Source organism: Drosophila busckii, chromosome 2L, assembly GCF_011750605.1.
Source record: "Drosophila busckii strain San Diego stock center, stock number 13000-0081.31 chromosome 2L, ASM1175060v1, whole genome shotgun sequence".
Lineage (NCBI taxonomy): Eukaryota > Metazoa > Arthropoda > Insecta > Diptera > Drosophilidae > Drosophila > Drosophila busckii.
The window spans coordinates 16,191,343-16,212,414 of NC_046604.1; the positions used below are offsets into that span (position 1 = coordinate 16,191,343).

The window sequence follows — 21,072 nt, forward strand, 5'->3', positions numbered from 1 at the left end:
CTATTCTAATAAAGTTCGATACATAAAAGTTCAAATATTCCTTACATTTCAATAGCACTCTGTATGAAATTTGCAACCAAACTATTATTTTGAATTATTTTTGTGTCAAAATATGAACGTAATGATTTTTAACTATATAACAGATAAATAGAAAAAATATTTCCAGCCTCGAGATTGCATTTCTTTGAGATCAATTTTAAGTTTTGCTTAAACTCAAAACTTTAAATTTTTGAAGTTGATAAATAAGTTTCATAAAATTTATTTAGCATAGCAGTATTATTTAAATAATGAATGAATATTAATGAATTCCTAATTTAAAATTTAATTTTCATGCGTATAAATTTGTTCTTTAATATTATAAAATATTTTATTGTGGCTTTTAATATTTAAGTTTTAGCAAATCTGACTAAAAATAATTTTAACTTGGTTTTATTATTCGCATTATTTAAATAAGGCATGCATTTTAATGTATTTAGAATTTAGCTACTAAAAAGTTGATTGAATGCAAATAAATTTGTTGTTCAATTTATTAAAATATTTTTTTTCGTATTTTATTTTTGTGTAGAATCAAAGTAGCAAATATTTTCTAACATTACTCTTGCTAATTGCTTGAAAATATTTTATTATATTATAGATAGGAAACATTTCTGCATTAACTTCAAGTGCAACAATTATATATATATAAATCTAACTTGTTCAAACTTTAGTTTAATCAGCAACTCATTGAGCAGTTTGGCTGGCCATTCATTGAAGTCTTTCGGCCTAGGCCATGTCCAGGCTGTGAGGCAACTGGCACTGCGAACCGGATGTGGGCGTTAGCAGGCATGTAATCTGATCCCTGACAAATCGGTCTATTAGAATCGTCCAAGTCAGTGTTGAAATATTTGTCGCATGCAATGCGATGCGGCATGCCGCCAAAAATGCACAGAGCTTGCCACAAAAGCGAGCGAGCGAGCGATTAAGCGTGGGTGTAGGCCAAGAGAAGTAACTGCCGTGCCTTTGCCACATGGCTTGCCACAAGCGGCAGGCAGGCAGGCAGGCAGGCAGGCAGGGCAGGGCAGGCAACGGCGGCGTGTGCCTAGCCCTTATTTTTCGGCTTTAAGGCTGGCAGCAGCAAGAGTTTGTGGCTTTCTTTTGATTTTTTTACGAGGCGCAAGTGGCGACGTTTTGTGGTTGCCAGGCAGACGTTACTGCGAAAATGTTGCACGTTGCATGCATGCGCGGCACAAACGGCAACGGCGACGGCAATGGCAACGGCGCCGCAGCAATTCATAAACGTGGGCGATTGATGCGCTCGTAGCGCTAAAGTTGAAGTTGAGGTTGAGAGGCAAACCAAAGCTGCAGACTGAGGCGCTGGTTGAGGCTTTGGCTCTGGCTCAGACTGAGACTCAGGCTCAGGCTTTTGGGGCTTTGGCTTTGGCACTAAGGCACGGCAAATGGCCTGCGGCATTGCGATTGAACTTCAAGTTATGATCGTCGTCGTTGCTACAGCAACAACAACAACAAACTAAAGTTGCACATTGATGGACGTTCGCTCACGAATGTACAAAAAAAAAAAAAAAAGAACAAAAACAAACACACGCTGGTGGTTCCAGCACTTATTGATGGCACATTGTGATGCGTTCTCTCGCTCTCTCAGCTGCCCCCACGTCGTCGCATAGAGAGGCGTTCTACTCAAATGTATGATACCCACCCACGAGCTACGTATACCAAACTATGACTGCGCCCTCTGCGCTCTGCTCTGACTCTGACCTGTACCCGAACAACAACAACAACAGCTGCTGGTTGGTTGCAGCATCCCAAAGCGTAGCGCCCCATGCATCTGCTTGCCCCAAAAGACAATGCAAAATTAAGCGTTTCCTTTATTGTTGTTGTTGCTGCTTTGTATTACTTTAAGGTGTGCTCCAGGTAATAATTTAGTTAAATCACAAGTTTGCTTTTTGCTTTTTCGGCGCACTGCACTGGCACTGCACTTAAAATTATTATTATTTTTTTGTTTTTTTTTTGTTTTGGGCTTTAGCACTCACTCAACTACTCAGCGCCGCCTCAAGCGCGCAACATTGTTGAACATTTGAGTGAAGCGGGGGGTGCGGGGGAGGGGCAACGCGTTAGAGCCAACGACATCAAATAATATTTGCGCCAAGTTTATGACGTTTGACGTTTAGTACTGAATGAATTGCTAGCCTGAGGGGCCAAAAGGGTTCGGGTTCGGGTTTGGGTTTGGGATTCGTTCCGCCTAATGGCTTCATTTTGATGAATGTCAAAGCGCTTTCAAAAAAAAAAAATTGAGTAAGAAAATAAATTTGTAGTATAGAAATAATTTGCAAAAAAAATAATAGTAGAGAAAAAAATACTTAGCTGCCCACTTATAAAAAAAAACTATAAAAAATGCGAAAATAAAAGTAGAGCATAAGTACTTAGGTCTCATTTTATAATAAAAAATTTAACATTTAAGTACTTAATTAATTTTAATGAGCTATGTGAATTTAATTTTGTAATTAATTTACTTGCCTAGAGAGCAATCAATTTAAATATCTCTAATATTACAAAATTATACAAAAAACATTTCTAATAAAATATGAATTTATATCTTGAGCAAAAAATATTATTTAAGGTAAAAATACTTAGGTCCGCTTATAGTAAAACAAAATATTTAACTATTACTTTAAATTTAATTTATTGTTTATGAACATAATTTAATATTTTAAAAATCTATTTTTTTATACTTATTAATAAGTCTAATTTTTTAATAAAATTTTTCTATATTTCTTTATAATTGTTTCAAATATTTTAGAAAATATTTTATTGATAGCAGCCAATTAAATTTTTAATACATTTTCTAATTTTTTATTTACTAATGAATGCACAATAACAAAACACCCAGAAAACTATAAAAATAAATTTCTAGCCATTACTAAAAACATACTTAAAGTTCTTAAGCGAAATAAAATAAATTTCTTCTTTTAGCATAATTTTGTTAACGCTTTGTATTTGTACTTAATTTAAATATTGTTATTGTTTCACTGCTTGTAGATCTGATAAATGCTTGAGGTGCTATAAATTTCGAGGACATGCTAAATAATTAAAAATTCATTTTGGCAATTCAAAACAATTTCAAAAGCATTTAATTTCGTCCAAACAAGACAATCAATAAACTGAATAACTTATATTTAATGCCAACGAACGGCAACAACTTCATAATTTAAATCAAGCTCGCAAGTTCAGCATCAGTTTTGTTAATATTATATTTTTTGTTATAAACAAAGGAGAGCAGCGGAGCGGAGAGCTATAAATAAATGCGAGGAGAAGAGCTATGGGGCGATTGCTACCTTCCCAGCAGCTTGCCGCTTGTCTTGTCTAACGATAAATTACAGTTAGAGCTGTATGTTACCTACCGTATACGCCAACGAGACAAACGACAGCTGCGGCTGCGGCTACGATTACGGCACAAAAAACACGTCGCATACAATTTTTTAAGGTGTGACCAACTTGAAACTCGTAATTTTTTAAATTAGCATTTTTTTTTTGTATTTTGGCTCTGTTCAGAGCTATACGTTTAGCTTTTATTTTAACGTGAAGAGCTCACGCGCCTTGTCATAAAACCAAAATGAAGCAGCGAACGAAAAAAAAAAAAACAAAATTTACAAATTGTCCCCCGCGCCAAAAGCAGCAGAAGAGACAAGACAAAAACATCAACTCATATGCAGTTGGCCAGGCCAAGACATAGACATCATCGAGCAATCATCAGACCAAAAGCCAGAGGCTGTAGCTGTAGCTCGAGCTGTAGCTGAAGCTGTTGCAATAAACTCATCAATAAATTGCCGTCGTCTGTTCTCGCATTTGGTTATATGACGCCAGTTCAGGCAGCCAAGTTTGTATTTTTTTTTATATTTGTGTCTCCATCGACAAGCCAAGCAACAGTTCTTAAGCTGCATTTGTCAGTGCTGCACTGAGAGAAAATTGTTGAGCAGCTCAAAGTCAATAATAAATAATATATAGCAAATAATTCTACAAAAATTAAAAATAAACCTTAAGTTGAGTTCTTTTAAAATTGCATTTAAAGTTAATAAAAAAGAATTAACAAAGAAAAGAATTAACAAAGTACTAAAAGTTAAACTAAGTTAGGATTTCTTTGAAATTTTGAAACATTTTAAATTAATTTGGTTTTTGAATTATTACAGAAATAATTGAAATATTACCTTGTGATCAATAGAAACGAATGCACAAAGTACTAAAAGTTAAACTGGAGTTGGCTTGTTTGAAATTTTAAAATTAAATATTAAATTAATTTTGTTAGCTGCACTATTAACAGAAATAATTAAAATATAAACATGTAATCAGCTTGCAATATTTTCTTATAATAAAACTAAATAAGTAGCGTAGTAAATTAATTTTAATTCAAGCTAAAACCTCTTAGAAATTTTTTGAAATATTTAATATATTTTCTTTGCAAATTTGTTACTTTTAAAAATTTTGAAAAAGTTTATTTTACTATAATACTTCAATTTTTATTCAAGGCGTACACTTTGAATTGATTTTTTGGCATAAATAATTTTTTATATGCGAATTTGCTCATCACTTATGCTCCTAAAAATATTTAAAAAATTTATTTTGCAATGGCAAACAATTGTTTAGCTACATTTTCTCTCAGTGCATTGGCAACTGCATTGGCATTTCGGGTGGTCGCTCGCCTGGGCTTTCTTTTGAATGAAGCGCGTGGCCTAAGTGGATTTGTGTGTTTCGTTTGTTTGGCGAGAGACAAAAAAAAAAAAACCAAAACCAAGAGGAGAAAAAAAATAAATGTTTATTGTTTCAACATTGTTATCAGTGGTTTGAGTAAACACACAGCGCGCACAGTCTGTGCTCAATTTTTTGATTTCTAATTTGTTTACGCGCTGGACAGACCAAAAATCTATGTGCCCGCTTTTATTTATGGCCAGCTCTCATGGCTCTGTCACTGACCCAGACCCAGAGCCAGCGGTCTGACCAACCGGAAGAGCTCTTAGCTCTTTTCCACACCTTCGACATCTTCTACTTGTTGTTTCTGCTTCGGCGGGGCTGCTGCTTTTGTAATCTTATCTAACTCACAGTTTCTCAGTCTCAGTCCCAGTTTTATTTCATTTCTTTTGTTTGCCCAACTTGAGTTTTGTTAGAATTTTGCTGAGAATTTATTGAGACAAAACAAACGAGTGCCCGCGCATCATTAATCACGCTATATCTTTTGCCTAGTTTAGTACAACATTTTTCACGCGACTAACAAATTAATTATATGCTTCGAATTTTTGGAGTTCAATGTTTGCTTTACGACACTTTAAAATGCAGTTAAGCCGTTAAGTTAATAAGAAATTTATCGACAAATACAGTTTAGATGTTTCGAGGAAGTTGTTGGCAATTAAAATGAAAATATTGGGGCAACAAAGTTTAAGTTGAAAAATAGGTATAGTAAGTCTTAAGCGCTTATAAGCATTAAAATTATAAAATATTTGTATTATGATTTTTAAACATTTTTTCCCAGTCTAAATTATTTACTAAATATTCAAAAAATTATTTGAATAATTATAAAATTGTAATTTCTAAACTTTTTTTTTTTAAATTTATAAAATAATTTTTTCTCAGTCCGAATTTCTTTACTTGAATTTTATAAATTATTTGTAAGCTAGAAAGTAATTATTAAAAAAAATTATTCAAGAAATTTCATTCTATTTCGTTCAATCTAAAGAATATCTATAAATATTTATCTATGCTAGTTTTCTTTATCCTAGTATTCTTTTTGCATATCCCTATGAAAAATTCCTTGTCAACTACCTAAAAATATTTTTGTTTTAAAATTTTTATTTAATATTTGATGTTGAAGGCTAATATTTTTGGCTCTGCTCTTTTATTTTTTCTACAAATTTATAAGCTCCATGGCTTCCATTGCCCGCTCTCAGGCTAAGCCGACAGTTGCTGCTAGACATTTATGCCTAATTAGCAAGAGGCTATGTCAATGATTACGACACCTAAAGAAGAAAGCAGTTACCAGTCCATTCAGATAGAAGATAAATCTCAGAGCAGGCAGCGCTAAGCCCCGAGCAACAAAAACCCAACAGATGCACTCAACAAAGTGACAGAGAGATGGACGGACATACAGACTGCTGACTCAATTAGGCTTATATAGAAGTGCAGATCAGTCAGGCGCATAACCAAGTGTACCGTTACCCCAGGGGTAACTGCTGTTGACAGTTAAACGTAGCGCCCAAAGTGGCAACAGGACATATTTTACGCTTATCAGCACATGCACAATAGCAAGCTAAAGTGTGAAAGAGACAGCTAGAGAGTGCGAGGCATGCATAAATTGTTTTTTTGTTCAGTTCATCATTTTGATAGCCCTTGGTGGTTGCTGCAGTAGGCGTGACCCGGTGTCGATTACCAGCGAAACAGTTGCTGCGCCTATTCCCATTCCCATTCCCATTCTGTCTGTCCCACTTAAGGGTTAGTTTATTATGCCGCGTTTTTGGGGTGGCTAAGTGGCCACCATGCTGTGATAATTAAATAAACATTGTCTAGGGGTGTGCAAGGTACGCTTTTGATTGCCATTTATAGTTAAACGTTTTTAATCTGCGCATAAGCATCGCAATTTTAAGCATATCTCAAATGAAAATCTGACTTCTGCTTTGATGTTTGCTTGCGAACAATTTTCAATGCGAGCAAATTGCAGCAGCAGCATCGATAGTATCGATAACAATAACACCATGCACAAAGCAGTTTAATTTGTTATCAATTTTAACTGACTTCCATTGACAAGACTCAATATTAAAAGAACTTGCTAACTGCTGCTTTGATTTGCTGCTAGTAATGTATCGATAGTATCGATAACACTAACAGCTTATGCTAAAATGTTTAATTTGCTTACAATAGTTAGTTGCTGTAGCTCGTTATTTATTTTTAATGCTAGCAATATTAGCAATAACATTAAGTTTGCTGCTAGTAATGCATTAATAGTATCGATAAGAAGAAAACTGTTTAGCATAACTAATACAATTAGTTAGTCTTGCGTATCTAATAGTCGTAGCTAACTTAGCTTGCCAACTAGTTGAATCTTTAGTTTGCAACTTGCTTTTCATTTGTATCAAACTAAAAATGAAATACGCAGCTTTAGCATTGCTAGCACTAAGCATCATTGCTACTGCTTTAAGCCAAACACTTAGTGAGAAGTGCCTAAAAATACCAAAAAATGGCGGACATTGCGCAAAAAAAACTACTATCTGGACCTATGTAGCGGAGAAAAATGAATGTAAGAAAACCGTTGGTTGCCATCAGACCTTGAACCAGTACAAAACCCTCAAACATTGTATAACGAATTGCAAAAAGAATAAAGCAAAGTAAATTTTATTTTGATTTATTAATCGATAGTATCGATAAGTTAGTGGCTTTTGTAGCTAGTAGAGCACTAATGGCCCATTAAACACTGCGCCTAGCAGCAAAGCAAAAACACCGACAAAAATCCCACAACATTGCTAAACCTTAAACAAATAAAAGCTAAAGATACAATTTTAAATAGACGCATTTTCAGCTGAAGAGAGTGAGAGCGCAGAAATTTACAACAGTTGACAAGCCAAAGTTGAGCTGTGTATTACAACACCTTTATTTTATTTTTTTTTTTTGAAGGCACTGCACACAGACAGACGCTAAATTCTATATTTGTTGACAAATACTAAAGCAAGGTAAAGAGAGCGAGTAAAGTAGTTGGGGGCATACGTACGGGTTAGCAAACTTGTCAGTATATTATGACGTTAATGACAAATTGACGGCATACGCGCTTTGATGTTGCGCGTTGTTTGATTGTTTTTCTTTTTTATATATATACATTAGGTATTTTTTTTTTGGTTCTAATCATGCCGACTGCCGCCGAGGTAGTTAAGGGCTAGTCATGCACTAGTGTGTGCGGGAGTGGAGGGTTGGAGAGCTTGCTTGCAAATGATTTTCGTTTTAATTTAACCGCGTCAGCGTCAATTAGCTTTCATGGAAGTAGGCTCAACGCTCAAGCTTATCACACACAAGAGTCATATAAAAATTTACGCAGACAGGCAAAAGTAAACGCTGTGCATATATATAGGAGAGATAAGCTATAGCTACGGCACTATCTGTATGTGAAAAAAAAAGAAGAAAAATATTGTACTCTGAGCATATTTGATGATTGCTTGTACTACACAACTCGTTGTAGCGACTGTTGCGTGCTACGTGCCGCCAACTTGTTAAACAAGCACTGCACAAATACCACACACATAGCAAGAGAGCGAGAGAGAGAGAGATAGAGCGAGAGAGCGTAGTTATCCAAAACTGTCAATTATACAAGTATACGTATATATAACATTTGTTGCATTGCATTCTGTTTACATACGCGCCCCTTGACTGGCCATAAAAAGCAATACCTCAAAGCTAAAGCTTTGCAAGCTCGTCGGCTGCATCAAGAGGCAGCACCGCTCTAAGTACTATATAGAGTTATATAGCTCTTGGGTCTGCGCGCTTGCCTGTCATGTCTGATTATGCATGCTTTGGGTTCCACCTACAGCGAGCGAGACTTGCAGTCTGACGCAGTCGTATATCCAATAAAATCTAATTACCACTTTTGCCGACTGTCGCATAAGCAATGTCCTCTAATCTATTCACTTGCACGATTTTCGGCAGCTTTGCTTCTTAACTCAGATACTTGCATTCTTTTGGAGGCTGCAGCTTTGAAAAGAGTTTGTCTTGGCTGCAGCATGAGCCATGGGTGGAGTTTGGGTTCTAAGGGGAATTGGGAATAATAGTTACGATGCTCCTAAGAGAGTTCAATTCTTCGACTTCAAGACAAGCTTTACTTAAGTAACTATAAGCTGAGTTCCTTCTCTAAGAACTTAACTAGTTTCAAAGCGACGCATGAGAAAGATTCAATTCAAACTAAGGTTAATAGGAGTAAGTAGGGGACGAAACTTCTTGACAAGCTTCACTTTACTAACTCTAATCTGAGGTTACCAAATCTGAGGTTCCAAAAGGATGAATAAGATTCACAATCAGCCAAGTTAAAAGGAATGGAAGTAAGAAAAATTCTTCTACTTCTATTCTGAGTTCCCCGTCCAAGAGGATTTTTAAGGAATAAAAGAAGAAATGGAATGGAAACTTACCTTTACGCTTGCTTCATTTACTTCGAAGTTGATGTAATCTAGAAATAAATCAAAAAGGAAAACAAATCTATTAATATGGATAATTTCAGATATGCTTCACTTTATTAGCATAAAAGCGGAATAAGTTTCAATTGTGATTTTTTGCTTTTGGCATCCCCTTTGAAAAACTTTTGAGCCAACTGCCCTTGCACTACAGCAAACAAGTTGCTAACACGTTTAACTTGCATTCCCCTTTCCCTCGTTCTACACACTTGCTGGCACTTCCTTTAGTCTCGCCTATAATATGTGTGCCTTCAATATATATGAAAACGTTTACGATACGACACCTAATTAGGCACAAGAACGCCGCATAATTTACGTTTCGTCAAACGTTGGCGCAGTAACGTTGCAGTCCAGCGCTCGAACGTTAACGTACATCAGGCGTTGAGCAAACATGGAATTCGTTCCTTTTGGGCAGCTGTGGACGCAACACAGACACAAATACATCAAATCATAAAGCAAATGGTGCCGACTGTGGCGGCGGCAACGTTATGACATTTACATGTGAGAGAGAGAGGGAGGGAGTGGAAAAGCAGAACGTTCCGCTTTTTTTTTTGCGTTGGTTCCGGGAAACGCAACAAAATTTCACAAGCACAACTTCAAAAGAAACTTTAAAGAGGCAACAGACCACGCCTCAAACACTAGACAACATTGTTGGTGTTGTTGCTGTTGTTGTGGCAGATCGAACTGATGGGCTTATTAGTGTTAGTCAGCGAGCGTGTGCGAGCGAGAGAGAGAGTGTACTGTTGTACTAACATTGTCAATGGGGCGTTGCGGAAACCTCAAAGCGAATTTAGTGCGCTCACTCCTTCGCTTCGTGGCGCAGCCCCAGAGCTCAGAGCTCTCGGGTCTTCTCTCTTGTCGGTTCTTTTATGACGACAATGCGTTTGCTGTCATAATTATTAGTCAAACACAAACAATGAATTTCATAATTTTTCCCATCAATATGTATACATTTATACTTGGACTCGGGTCAGAGCAAGAGACTGAGGTCCAGTCGAGTGTCTGCATGTTTAAACATCCGCTCACAACAAAACGCACGAGTCTGAAGACTTTGGTCTTTCGAGAATTGTGCTCTAGTCTTAGCTCTGGTTTCCGCTGCGCTCTTCTCTTCTCTTCTCTTCACAGTTTGTGTGTGGAAATGAAGCCGTCGCGCATAAAGTGTGAAATTGCTGGCAATTCGCAGCAGATGATGCTGTTGCACTATGGGTGATTTGAGTACTTTTTGTGGTAGCATCAATTGCAGTTTAATATCCAATAATTAAGGTAAGTAAATTTTTATACAGAAGAGATATTATGATAACTTCGGTATAATTTAAAACAATTATAATGGTTATAAAATATATAAAATGGTGATAAAATATATGAAATGGTTATAAAATATAAAAAATGGGTATAAAATGCAATGTAAAATAAATTATTTAAAAAATTGTAATATGTATTTTTATGTATTATGAAAATTTTCAATGCGATTTTGGCTGCTATGAAATTGTTTTTGTTAATTAAGTGCAATTATAATGACTTTAAGTAAAACTTTAAATTCAATTTATTAAAATGAGTTGAAAAAAATATTTCAAAAATTTTAACATACATTTTTATATATTATGTATAATTTAAATGTAATTCTTGCTGCTATGAAATAATTTTTTTTTAGTCTTTTAAACTAAATATTTACTTCAACCAATGAATAGTTTGTATGTTGAATTTATTTTTATAATAAAAACTCAAAATGATTGATTAATTTTTTTTGTTTGCTATTGCATCCCACTGTGCGCAGTCGCAGCGCTGCTCAAGCTAATGCTTCAGCCCGCAGAACTTGTACCCATTGTATGAGAACAATATCCGTGTAAATATTTACAGCGAGCGCATAATTGTTGTTTGATCATTGTAATTGGTTTAGCTTTGGACAGGAAATGTTAACAGAGCGAACTCTCGATATATTTAATGTTTTGACAAGCGAATAGGCGTGTCCTGAGGTGGGCGGCATACGAAAGGGTTTTGTTGCAAGCAACTTGTCTACTTGTTTAACAATGTTTGTCTGTTGTTAACGATAAGAGAGAGTACCTTGGGAAAATGTTGTTGCCACTCCCACTACTACAGTTACACTTGTTAAACTTAATGGGTAACACTAATGGCACTTTGAATTGACAACAACAAGCTTGTTAACAAGTCAAGTAAAACAATGTTGTTGATTTATAAACTATATCATTTTTATTTGTTAATTAAAAAGTCCACATTTGTTTGCTTACGTGCTAAATTGGAAATCAAGTCAAAAGTTAAACTTTTCTGTCTAAGCTTAAACTAAATTTAAATAGTCTCAAGTCTTATGCACTAAAACTTAATTATAAACTAAATGCTGTCAGCAACTTAAAGGCGAAAGAGTATGTAGCGCTTAAAAACTAAAAACTTTTTATGGAGGGATTTTTTGCAGAGATTATTCTTCATTTTTAAACTTCATCACATTTCGATATGCGGCTTCAGTCGCTTACTGCCACCAAATCGCGTGTGCTTGTGGCACTGCCCGTTGTGGCAGCTGCTGCTGCTGCTGCTGTGGCAGGCAGCACCATAGACAAGCCCAGCTCAGCGCTGCTGCTGTTGCTGCCACCAAAGAGTTCACCAGCCACGCCCACCGTTGCTGTTAGATTATGCGTCAAGCTGTGGCGCCGCAAATCGCAATTGCGTCGAAACACTTTGCCACACGAGGCACAATTGTACGGCTTGATATCGGTGTGTGTAAGCAGATGTGTCTTCAGATTCGAGCGCTGATTAAAGCTGCGATTGCAGACAGGACACTTGTGTGGCGACTCCTCCATGTGCAATATTTTATGCACGGCCAGCGTGCGCGATTGGCAGAACCCCTTGCCGCATTCAGCGCACTTGAAGGGCTTCTCCTTGGAGTGAATGTATCTAAAAGGGCAATGGGTAGGTTATAAGTGAGGTCAACGTTTGAGTTTATGCAACTAAATTAAAGTTTTTTTTTTTTTTAAAGCTTGAGTTACACAAATTTGGCGCTGGGCATGCTTTTAATTATTATTTATATTAAAAAATATTATTGACAAATTTTTAATGGAAAAACTTCTAAAGTAACGTATAAAAAAATTATTTAAATATTTTAAATTGAAAAAAATAATGAAATTTATAAAAAAAAATATTAGCAAACAAAAAAGAAATAATGTAATTTATAAAAATATATTAAAATATTTTAATTTTAGCATATTAATAATATTTATAAAAAACAAAATTATTAAAATATTTTAAATTGAGAAAATGAAAGAAATTTATAAACAAATATTAGCAAACAATTTTAAATTGAAAAATTATGAATTTAAATTTTTTTTAATTATTTTATCATTATTTATTTCTTTTTTATTATTTTCAATTTTATTTTTATCAAGGCTGTAAAAATTTCATCAGCCAATTTTTGAAGCTGCGTATTTCGCAATTTTATGCAATACCGACTTAAGTGCTCAGCTATATATATATATAGACATTTTTTAAGTATTTTTGTTATGCAAATTATGCCATAAATTTGTAGCTCAAGCTTCTGCTTATCTTGTTTTAAACTTACCTATGATCTCTGAGATGATCTTGTCGTCTAAATGCTTTGCCACAAATGTCACAGGAGTAGGGACGCTCATCGGTGTGCGTGCGCTCGTGTATAAGCAAATTATAGGACTTGGTAAATTGTCTATTGCAAAATTTGCATATAAATTGTTTTTTTGAACGCTGCGCTGCTGCTGCTGCAGCCGCCGCTGCTGCCGACGCTGCTGCTGTGGAACTATTTGTGGTTTCATCTGTGGCAGCTGTTGAGCCAGCCATAACGTTAAGCTTATCCTGATACATGCTAGCCTGTAGTGAAGGCAGCGCTGGCTCCGCTTCAGCTGCAGCAAAGTTGCTGGCATTGAATATAAAACTGCCATAGCTGCTGTCCAAGTCGCCGGCTTCAAAGGACAAAGCATCCTCGCCATCCAGCAAAGGTAAATCGCATTCAGCAGCAAGCTCAGCAGCTGTAGCGCAATCGAGCGCAGCTTGCTGATTGGCAGCAGCAGCAGCAGCGGCGGCAACAGCAGCAGCGGCGCTTACTGTGCCAATTGAAGGCAAAGGCGTTAGACATTTGCTGCTGCTGCTGTTGTTGTTGGCTGTGTTGCTGCTGTTGTTGTTGTTGTTGTTGCTGCTGCTAGCGCTGCAGCTGCTGCTGCTGCTGCTGGACTTAAGCTCAATGCCAGCTAAATCGATAAGCGCAGGCAGCGTTTCAGCAGCGCTGCTTTGGCTGCTGTTGCTGCTGCTGTTGTTGTTGCTGTTGCTGCTGCTAAAGCGAAATACATCAGATTTGCCTGTAAGACGCTGCAGCGTTAAATAAGATTCCAGCGCTTGCAAATTTAGCGCCGCAGCTGCTGCTGAATTCGCCGGCAGCAGCGCTGCTTGCTGCAAACTGCTGACCATGGTGCCTTGCAGCGACAACACAACAGCAGCAGCAGCAGCCAAATCATTGCTAGCAGCAGCCATTGCAGCAGCAGCGCTGCTTTTAGCAGCAACGCATTTAGCAGTTGCTGCTGCTGCTGCTGTTGTTTCTAATTTCTTGGGCGCTGCTGTTGTTTCCGCTTGCTTGTTGTTGTTGTTGCTGCTGTTGGCTTTGACAGTTTTTTCATTAGCTTGGCAGTCAAGCGTGTTGTTGCTGCTGCTTGTTGTTGTTGCCTCATTGCTGCTGCTGTCGTTGTCGTTGTTGTTGTTGCTGCTAGCTGCTGCTGCTGCAGCGCTCAATTGCTTAGCTGCATCCATAAAGGCTAACACACACACACACACACAGTTACCACGCACACAATCGCAGCAGGATATCGCTTTTTTGGCCCGTGGGCATCAAAAAAAAAGATGCAACAACTTGCTGCTCGTTGTTGTTGTTGCGCTTTTTTTTATTGTTTGGCGCACCTACGCAGTTGTTGTTGTTGTTGTTGTTGGCCTGTTTGACTTTAGCACATGAATATTAAAAACCACACGCCATCATAAATCACGCCTTAGTCACGCTTTCAAAAGTCATAAAAAATATCGAATTTGAGGTAAGCTGCTGCCCCCAACGCCTAACAACAGCACCAAGGTTTAAACTTTTTCGTTTAGTTTAGTTTAGCACACGCGTTTAGCTTTAAAGCTTGTTTAAATAACTGTTTTTGGGGCGTGGCTTTGGCTACTGCTTTAGCCTTAATGTCTATTATTAATGATAACAAGTTGCATTTGCTGTTGTTATTGTTATTGTTGTTTTTGTTGCGTTTTTGTTGTTGATTTGATTTTGTGTTTATTTTTTGCTTTTGCTTTTGCGTTTAGCCGTTGTGCCGTGTGCGCTGCACAATATTGTTAAAAGATCACGGTATAACTAAAAGTCCATTGCTCTGCGAGCGCTGCGCGGACCTGGCCCTGGACCTCTAACTCACTTGTTCACAGTCCGCTCTCTCTCGCTCTCGCGCAAACACACGAGCAACTCAACTCAAAGCAACACACACACATAAACACGCGCGCAAGCAGAGCGTATAAGAGAGAGCGCAAACGATCGTTAAGAGCGCATTGAGTTTGCTGAGAGCGCGAGCGCGCGCTCGCTCAGGTGCAAAACGAAACACGTTTGCGCGCTCTCACCCACACTTGTGCATTGAAGAGCGCGAGAGTGAGAGCGCGATCTTGATAAACTCAACACACGCATGCAATACGCACAGGCCCAAGCGCTCAACCGGTTCTTCTTCTTCTTGCTGTCTGTGTGTGTGTGTGTTTTTTACCTTTTGAGTGGGTGTTCTTTCACAATTGCTTTGGCGCTGTAATCGCTGTTGTTGTGCTATTGTTATTATTATTGTTGTTGCTATTTAATTTTTTTTTTATTTTTATTACTAGAGCGCGCTGCTCATAATTTGCCATTGCTGTATTTTGATTATTTAGCCTTATTTTGCTTTTATCCTTGTTGTTGTTGTATATAAATTATTTTGCTTTTCACTTTTGCTTTGCATTTCTTTTTCGTCTGTCAGCTGTCACTTCACTTTATGTGTTTAAGCTTTGCCATTCGTTGCGCATTCTTTGACATTTGAATAGAGCGGAGCTGGCAAGTTCTATAGCTTATAGATTTAGATTTGGCACAAGTATTATAATAATATGATATTCGCGTAAAGGTATAAAGGTATCAAAACTGATAAAAAAAATTTTAGATTTAATAGTCATAATAATTTTACTAACAATAAGAACTTAAATGAATAAAGCTTATATTGGAAATATTATAGAGTAATGGTCTAAAAAGGTTCTAGAAACTTTAAGAACCCCAAGGGTACCTACAAAATGTGTGCTAATAAGATTAAAGGTATACAACACTGAAAAAATTAAAATAAAAATGTAAAAATAAAAAGAACCCAAAATATTTTTAACAAAGAATTAAGGACTTAATATAAAATATATTTAAAAAGGACCCGATCATGGCTAAGAAATTATTTTAGAGTAGTAGTAGTTTATATGGATAAATTTATATGGAAAACAAATATGAAGACACTTAAATTCTATTCTATATTCTATTATGTGTAACAATATTTTACGAAATTAATGGCTTTTAAACTTTTTACTATTTATATAAAAATTTAATTGTATTGTAAAAATCTCTAAGGAATTTGTTTATAAGAATTGCTTAATTTTGAGTGTCTGTTGTTTGTACTCCCATTTTGAGCAGTGTATTATATACCTGCTAGTTAAAATCCATTAGCAGACGCGTTGATTTCTTAAGCTCAAGGCGCTACGTCGAACCCCCCTATAGCTCTTAGAACCTGTTGCTCACTTGCCTAGCATAAATAAAGCGAAAGAGAGATAGATCAAGAGAGCGAAAGAGAGAGAGCGCGAGAGAGAAGCACACGCCCTCCACTTATTGCAAGCTGCAGATGTTTTTTTTTGCCAGAAAGCTCTCGACACAGCTGCAAAACTATGAAAGACACAGCACGACTGTGACTGTAAACTGTGAATTGTGAATTGTGACTGTGACTCGAATTGGAATTGCCAAGCATACAACTGTCAATTATTTCTATACACACACACATGAGTGTGTGTGCGTGTGCGTGTGTGTGTGTGTTTGGGATTTCTTTTAATGCGCTAAACGGCGCAAGTAAATGACCAATAATCATGGGAGCTGCCCCTGCTGCGGCTGCTGGTTGGTCAGAAGACGCTGCAGAAAAGACGCTGCAATTTATTTTTACATTAAATTGCAATTTGGCGCAAAGGGGGAAGGCACAGGGGACGGGGACTCGTCGTCGTTTTGCCCATTTATACAGATATTATCATGATTAATAATGCACAAACATGTCATATGCTCGTTTTGTGTGTGTTTGATTGGAGCGCATTAGGCGCGAGCGTCGCCGCTCTCTCTTCCACTCTCTTGGCGGCTGGATCGTGGAATTGCAGTCATCCCACGGTAGCAATTATGTCGCTTAGTGCAGCCAAACGTTCGCTTATGTTGCCAGACTCAAGGCGGCGCCTTCAAAAGATCGAGATCATCGTCTGCAGCATTCCAAGGTAAAAAAAAAAAGATCTTGTGGCTCGTATTGACACAAGCTTCCTTTCTTCCTCTCAGTTGCTTAATGTCGTTATATTTCCATAGTCGCGCTTTTAAATGCTCGTTTCCTGCCTCGGTCCGTCTGTCTTTCAGTCTCTTCACTGACTGTCAGGGACACGATCGTCGATCGACTCGTCGAACTCCAAGGCAAATGGTACATGATTTCAAATTTTCAAGTACCAGTTTTAACTTTAGTCTGGAACTAGCCAAAAAAAGAAATATAAAAACTGAAACCAGCTTTAGCTGCCCTGGCCAGGCAATGGGAATGCCTTGCAGCCTTACACCATCTGTCACAGGGTCTCGAGCGAACTTGCTCTTCAGTCTCTCTTCAGTCGCTGTTCTCTCTCTCTCTCTCTCTCTCTCTCTCTGTGGCAATAAGAATGCGCTAAACTTGATTCCTTAACGCTGTGCGCGCATGCGTGGGCTGGAATTACATGATCACGATCAGCGATAAAACTTGATGTTGTACATACTCGGGTGGGGCAGCTGGAGCAGCCATAAGGGGGGAGCAAAGGGGGCGGCAGGTTGCCATGCCACAAGGACAGCGGCATAGGCAAGCGTCGTCGTCGCCGCTCAAGCAGCGTATGTCCAAACAAAATGTCGCAAAGTTGTATAAATATTTGCAAAACAAAAACTTCGAGGCAAATTATAATAACTAGTCTAAGCTTTCGATAATATCGGTCAATTTTTAAAATAGAATTTTAATGAAATGTATAAATTATGAAATATAGATACATTCTACCTTTAATATTTCCCTCTAAAGCTATAACAAAACTAATTATGATCGTGTAAAATGATTGATATATTTAAGTCGAAGGAACTGAATATTGTTCCATAGAAATTTGGACACATTTTCTCAATCGGGTATAGTTGATTCTTAAATATTTTCTTTTATAATCAATGCAAATATTGACAAACTCCTTCAATCGATATTATTTAATACTAAGCAATATTTTTTTGCAAAGCTTAATTTTGTATCATGAATATTCTCAACAAATTCTCTTTAGCTTAAAATCTGACAAATATAATTTTCCTATTTCAAATTTACTTAATTTGTACATTTAATAACGCAACTTAATAAACTCCCCCATCTCTTGGGGCTCCCAGAACTTGCTCGAAAGGTGTTCAAGCCTGTTTCCTAATAACATATTCCATGTTTACACAAGATCTTTGGCCATGCGCCAGCTCATTTGTTGTACTTGAACACACTCGGCCACAAGATTTAACGTCAATAGACAACAACAAGCTGAACTCAAGTAGGGCTCAGATCAAACACACCGCTGGAAATATTAATAATTCCTAATCCATTGTAATTATGATTTCTTTTGCCATTGTTTGTCACAAGCAATGTAACCTTCAAAATATAAAAACTCAAATCTACCACAAAATCTAAAAAAAGGCAGCCGGCAAAGCTGAGAAGCGAGAGAGCCCACAATAGCTCATATTACCAAGTGAATATGTCACGAGATAAGAGATCTGCGTGCCCAACACTAATTCAACAGAAAACTGAGCTGACAAAAAAAAAAACACACACACACATAGAATATAAAAAGTAAATGTGTAGCAAGCGCCTAATCTTTGGGGTGCCCCCTACTCTCTATGTCTCTCCAGAGGGATTAGTTTGTCCAATCAGCGGCAACGCCTGCGGCTAATGAACAGCGGCTGTTGCTGCTGTTGCGGCGGCTGCTGCTGCTGACGATCGCTTTACCGGGAACTCTGAGTTTTTTGGCATGAGAGAACGCCCCTGGTAATTACACGTACCAATAAAAATTCACGCCACAAACAATTGTTAGTAGACTTCAAACGAGGCCAAGATCAGTGTCGATCAATGTTAGCTGATCTTATCGTGCGGTCTGCCCAGCAGATTGTTATGACTTTTACTTTTCTTTATACAAGATATAAATCTTTTAAAGCGGCGGATTAAAACAGTTTTCCACACTCTTCACTCTCTCGATCAAGCGCGGCGCGCTTGTTAGGCTCGGTAAGATGACAGACGCTTGAGAAGAAATCAAAAACAAATTAAGTGACAACAATCAGAAAGAATAATATATTTTTGACACGATCGTTAGAGAGAAAGTTCTAACCCAAAGATGAAATCAGCTTAAAGAAATGGCATGAACCAAAATGAGGTGCAAGTATTTTAATGGTGCTGCTTGGGTAGATTTGTTGCTTAGTATTTTTATAAGAATTATTGAAGGCACTTTGCCGATAAAAATATATTTGTGATATATTTGGAAGATTCTTAGATAGGTATTGTCTGAACTTAAAGAAATGCCACGAACCCATGGAGTTCAAGTATTTAAAACTTGCTATTGGGTAGAATTGTTCCTTAGTATAACAATAAGAATTATTGAGTGCAATACTTTGCTAATTCTTCTTTCACATTCTCAACTCTTCTAAATCTATTTTATTAAATATTTGTCCAAACTAAATTAAATTAAATTAATATCACAATCTATAGCCCTACTCATATTCCATTTGCATTTCAGCCATGTCATTTTCGAATTCTTCAATCTGCCGCTCCACCACATCAACTTCTAGCCACAGTTCACTTGCATCTTTCCATGGTGGCGGATTTACATTGATTCGCTTCATCAGCTGACGCAAGCGTCTTCGGTCTCCATCATAGGCTATCTGGCGACGCTTGAAGAGATTGGCCTTAAGCGTATTCATCGGTAGCCTGGAAGCACAACGCATACGTCGAAGCGGTTCCTGCTTGTTGCTCTGACATTCTTTGTCGTACAAACTTTGAGTATATTCCAACTCTTGCGTAGTCTCTACCTCTTCCAATTGCTCGTGTCGATTAAAATTATTGCTCTCTAAACTATTGATAGACTGATTGAGTTCAATATCGGTATTATTCGCATAATCATATTCGTAGCTTTGTTCATAATTCATATAGTCCATTGTATATTTAGGTAGGAGTTTTGTGTAAGTTGTGCTAATAGATTGGGTTACATTTGCATTTCATACAGGCAATTGATTTATATATCGAATATATGTTTCAACATCTTACCCAGTTGTTGTTTGTTATATAATTCCAACTTGCTAACGCCACGCTGGGGAAAAGCAATTTTTAAACTAGAACGATAATAGCATTGCTAACCAGATGCTAAAATATTTGTTTGAAAAATGTTCTTTTCGTTTCCATATCTTTAATATATTCAACATTTTGCTTAACAAATCAAACCTGCGCCCAATTGAAACAAGCTAATCAAAACCCCAAAAACATTCTGTGAGTATTTCAACCCTGCTCAAACATTCCGTAAATGATTTGCATGCCTTTAACCCAAACAACGTTTCCGAACAACAACAACAACAACAAAGCTCGCAAATCAAATCGAAACCATCTGGCCAAAAACAAAAGCGTCGTGGGAATCAGTTCAATATAATTTGTCTGAGAGTGTAGAGCAGCGCGCTCTCGATTGCAATTCCAATGCGCGATTAATTGCAAAGCAGCCAAACGCAGCGCAACAAATTGTAATGAAATAACAAGAACAGCAACAACAATAAATGCTTCAAATTGTTGCAATTTTCTCGCGGCTGTCGGTCAGGAAGTGTAGAGACAACAGTCGTCATGATGACTGCCGAATTATTGACTGACTGACTGACTACACAGCGTGGCTGTAGATCGACATTCAATTGGGGGAGAGAGAGAGAGCCAAAACACACTCAGCTGCTGGCTGAAGTGACAGGCACCCAATCCTCAGCGTTGTGCATCGCTGGCCACTCGGAATTGGCTGGACACATGTCCATCGAAGCGTCGAAGCGTTCGAGCGCCAGCAGTCGTGGCCACACTTCTCTCCATTCCCTCTCTTTTTAAAATGCTCTAAATGCTTGGGCAGCAATTGATGCGAACTGCGACGGAGACGGCGAACGGGCCTGCGATTGAGCTAATGATTGCCGTGAGAAAGAAATAAAATTTCAATTTCGCATTTTCAGTTGCATTGGGTCAAGAAGAAGCATTCAAAAGCAACACCTTAAAATTGCATTTGGAATTGCTACATGAGTCACACACTTTGTTTGATTCTAAAGGCGTTTTGTTTATAGAGGGAAAGGAATTTTAGGAAATTACTTTATTGCATTACAAAGATTGATGTTTATAGCTCAAGTGTTGTGTTTCTTCCTTTTTTGCTCCTTGGGTGTTTTTGAATTCGTTTGAAATCACCAACCAAAGCTCAAGTGAATTAAAGGAATATTTGTATCGAGAGTTTTTTCCTTTTAATTTTCAATTCTTATTTTAAGCTTTTATAACTTCGCTTAAGAATTGACTCAATCAACTTTTATTAATACTTTATGCCATCTTAAGTACTTGCAGCTTAACTTCCT

General features: G+C 37.3%; 2 protein-coding genes across 2 annotated transcripts; both read right to left on the reverse strand.

The window, feature by feature from the left end:
- Window positions 1-11,419: 11,419 nt before the first annotated feature.
- On the reverse strand, window positions 11,420-13,679 carry LOC108601175 (protein sister of odd and bowel; the record flags this gene model as incomplete). The annotated part of the gene is made up of 2 exons (XM_017989114.1): window positions 11,420-12,089; window positions 12,751-13,679. Coding segments are annotated over 2 exons (1,359 nt in total), but the record flags the coding sequence as incomplete, so codon positions are not given.
- Window positions 13,680-19,165: 5,486 nt separating this feature from the next.
- LOC108605443 lies at window positions 19,166-19,815 on the reverse strand. The gene is made up of 2 exons (XM_017995129.1): window positions 19,760-19,815; window positions 19,166-19,684 (listed from the first exon to the last, which is right to left on the reverse strand). Exon 2 carries the CDS (start codon window positions 19,648-19,650, stop codon window positions 19,207-19,209), a length of 444 nt encoding a protein of 147 aa, XP_017850618.1. The 5' UTR covers window positions 19,651-19,684; window positions 19,760-19,815; the 3' UTR covers window positions 19,166-19,206.
- Window positions 19,816-21,072: the final 1,257 nt, after the last annotated feature.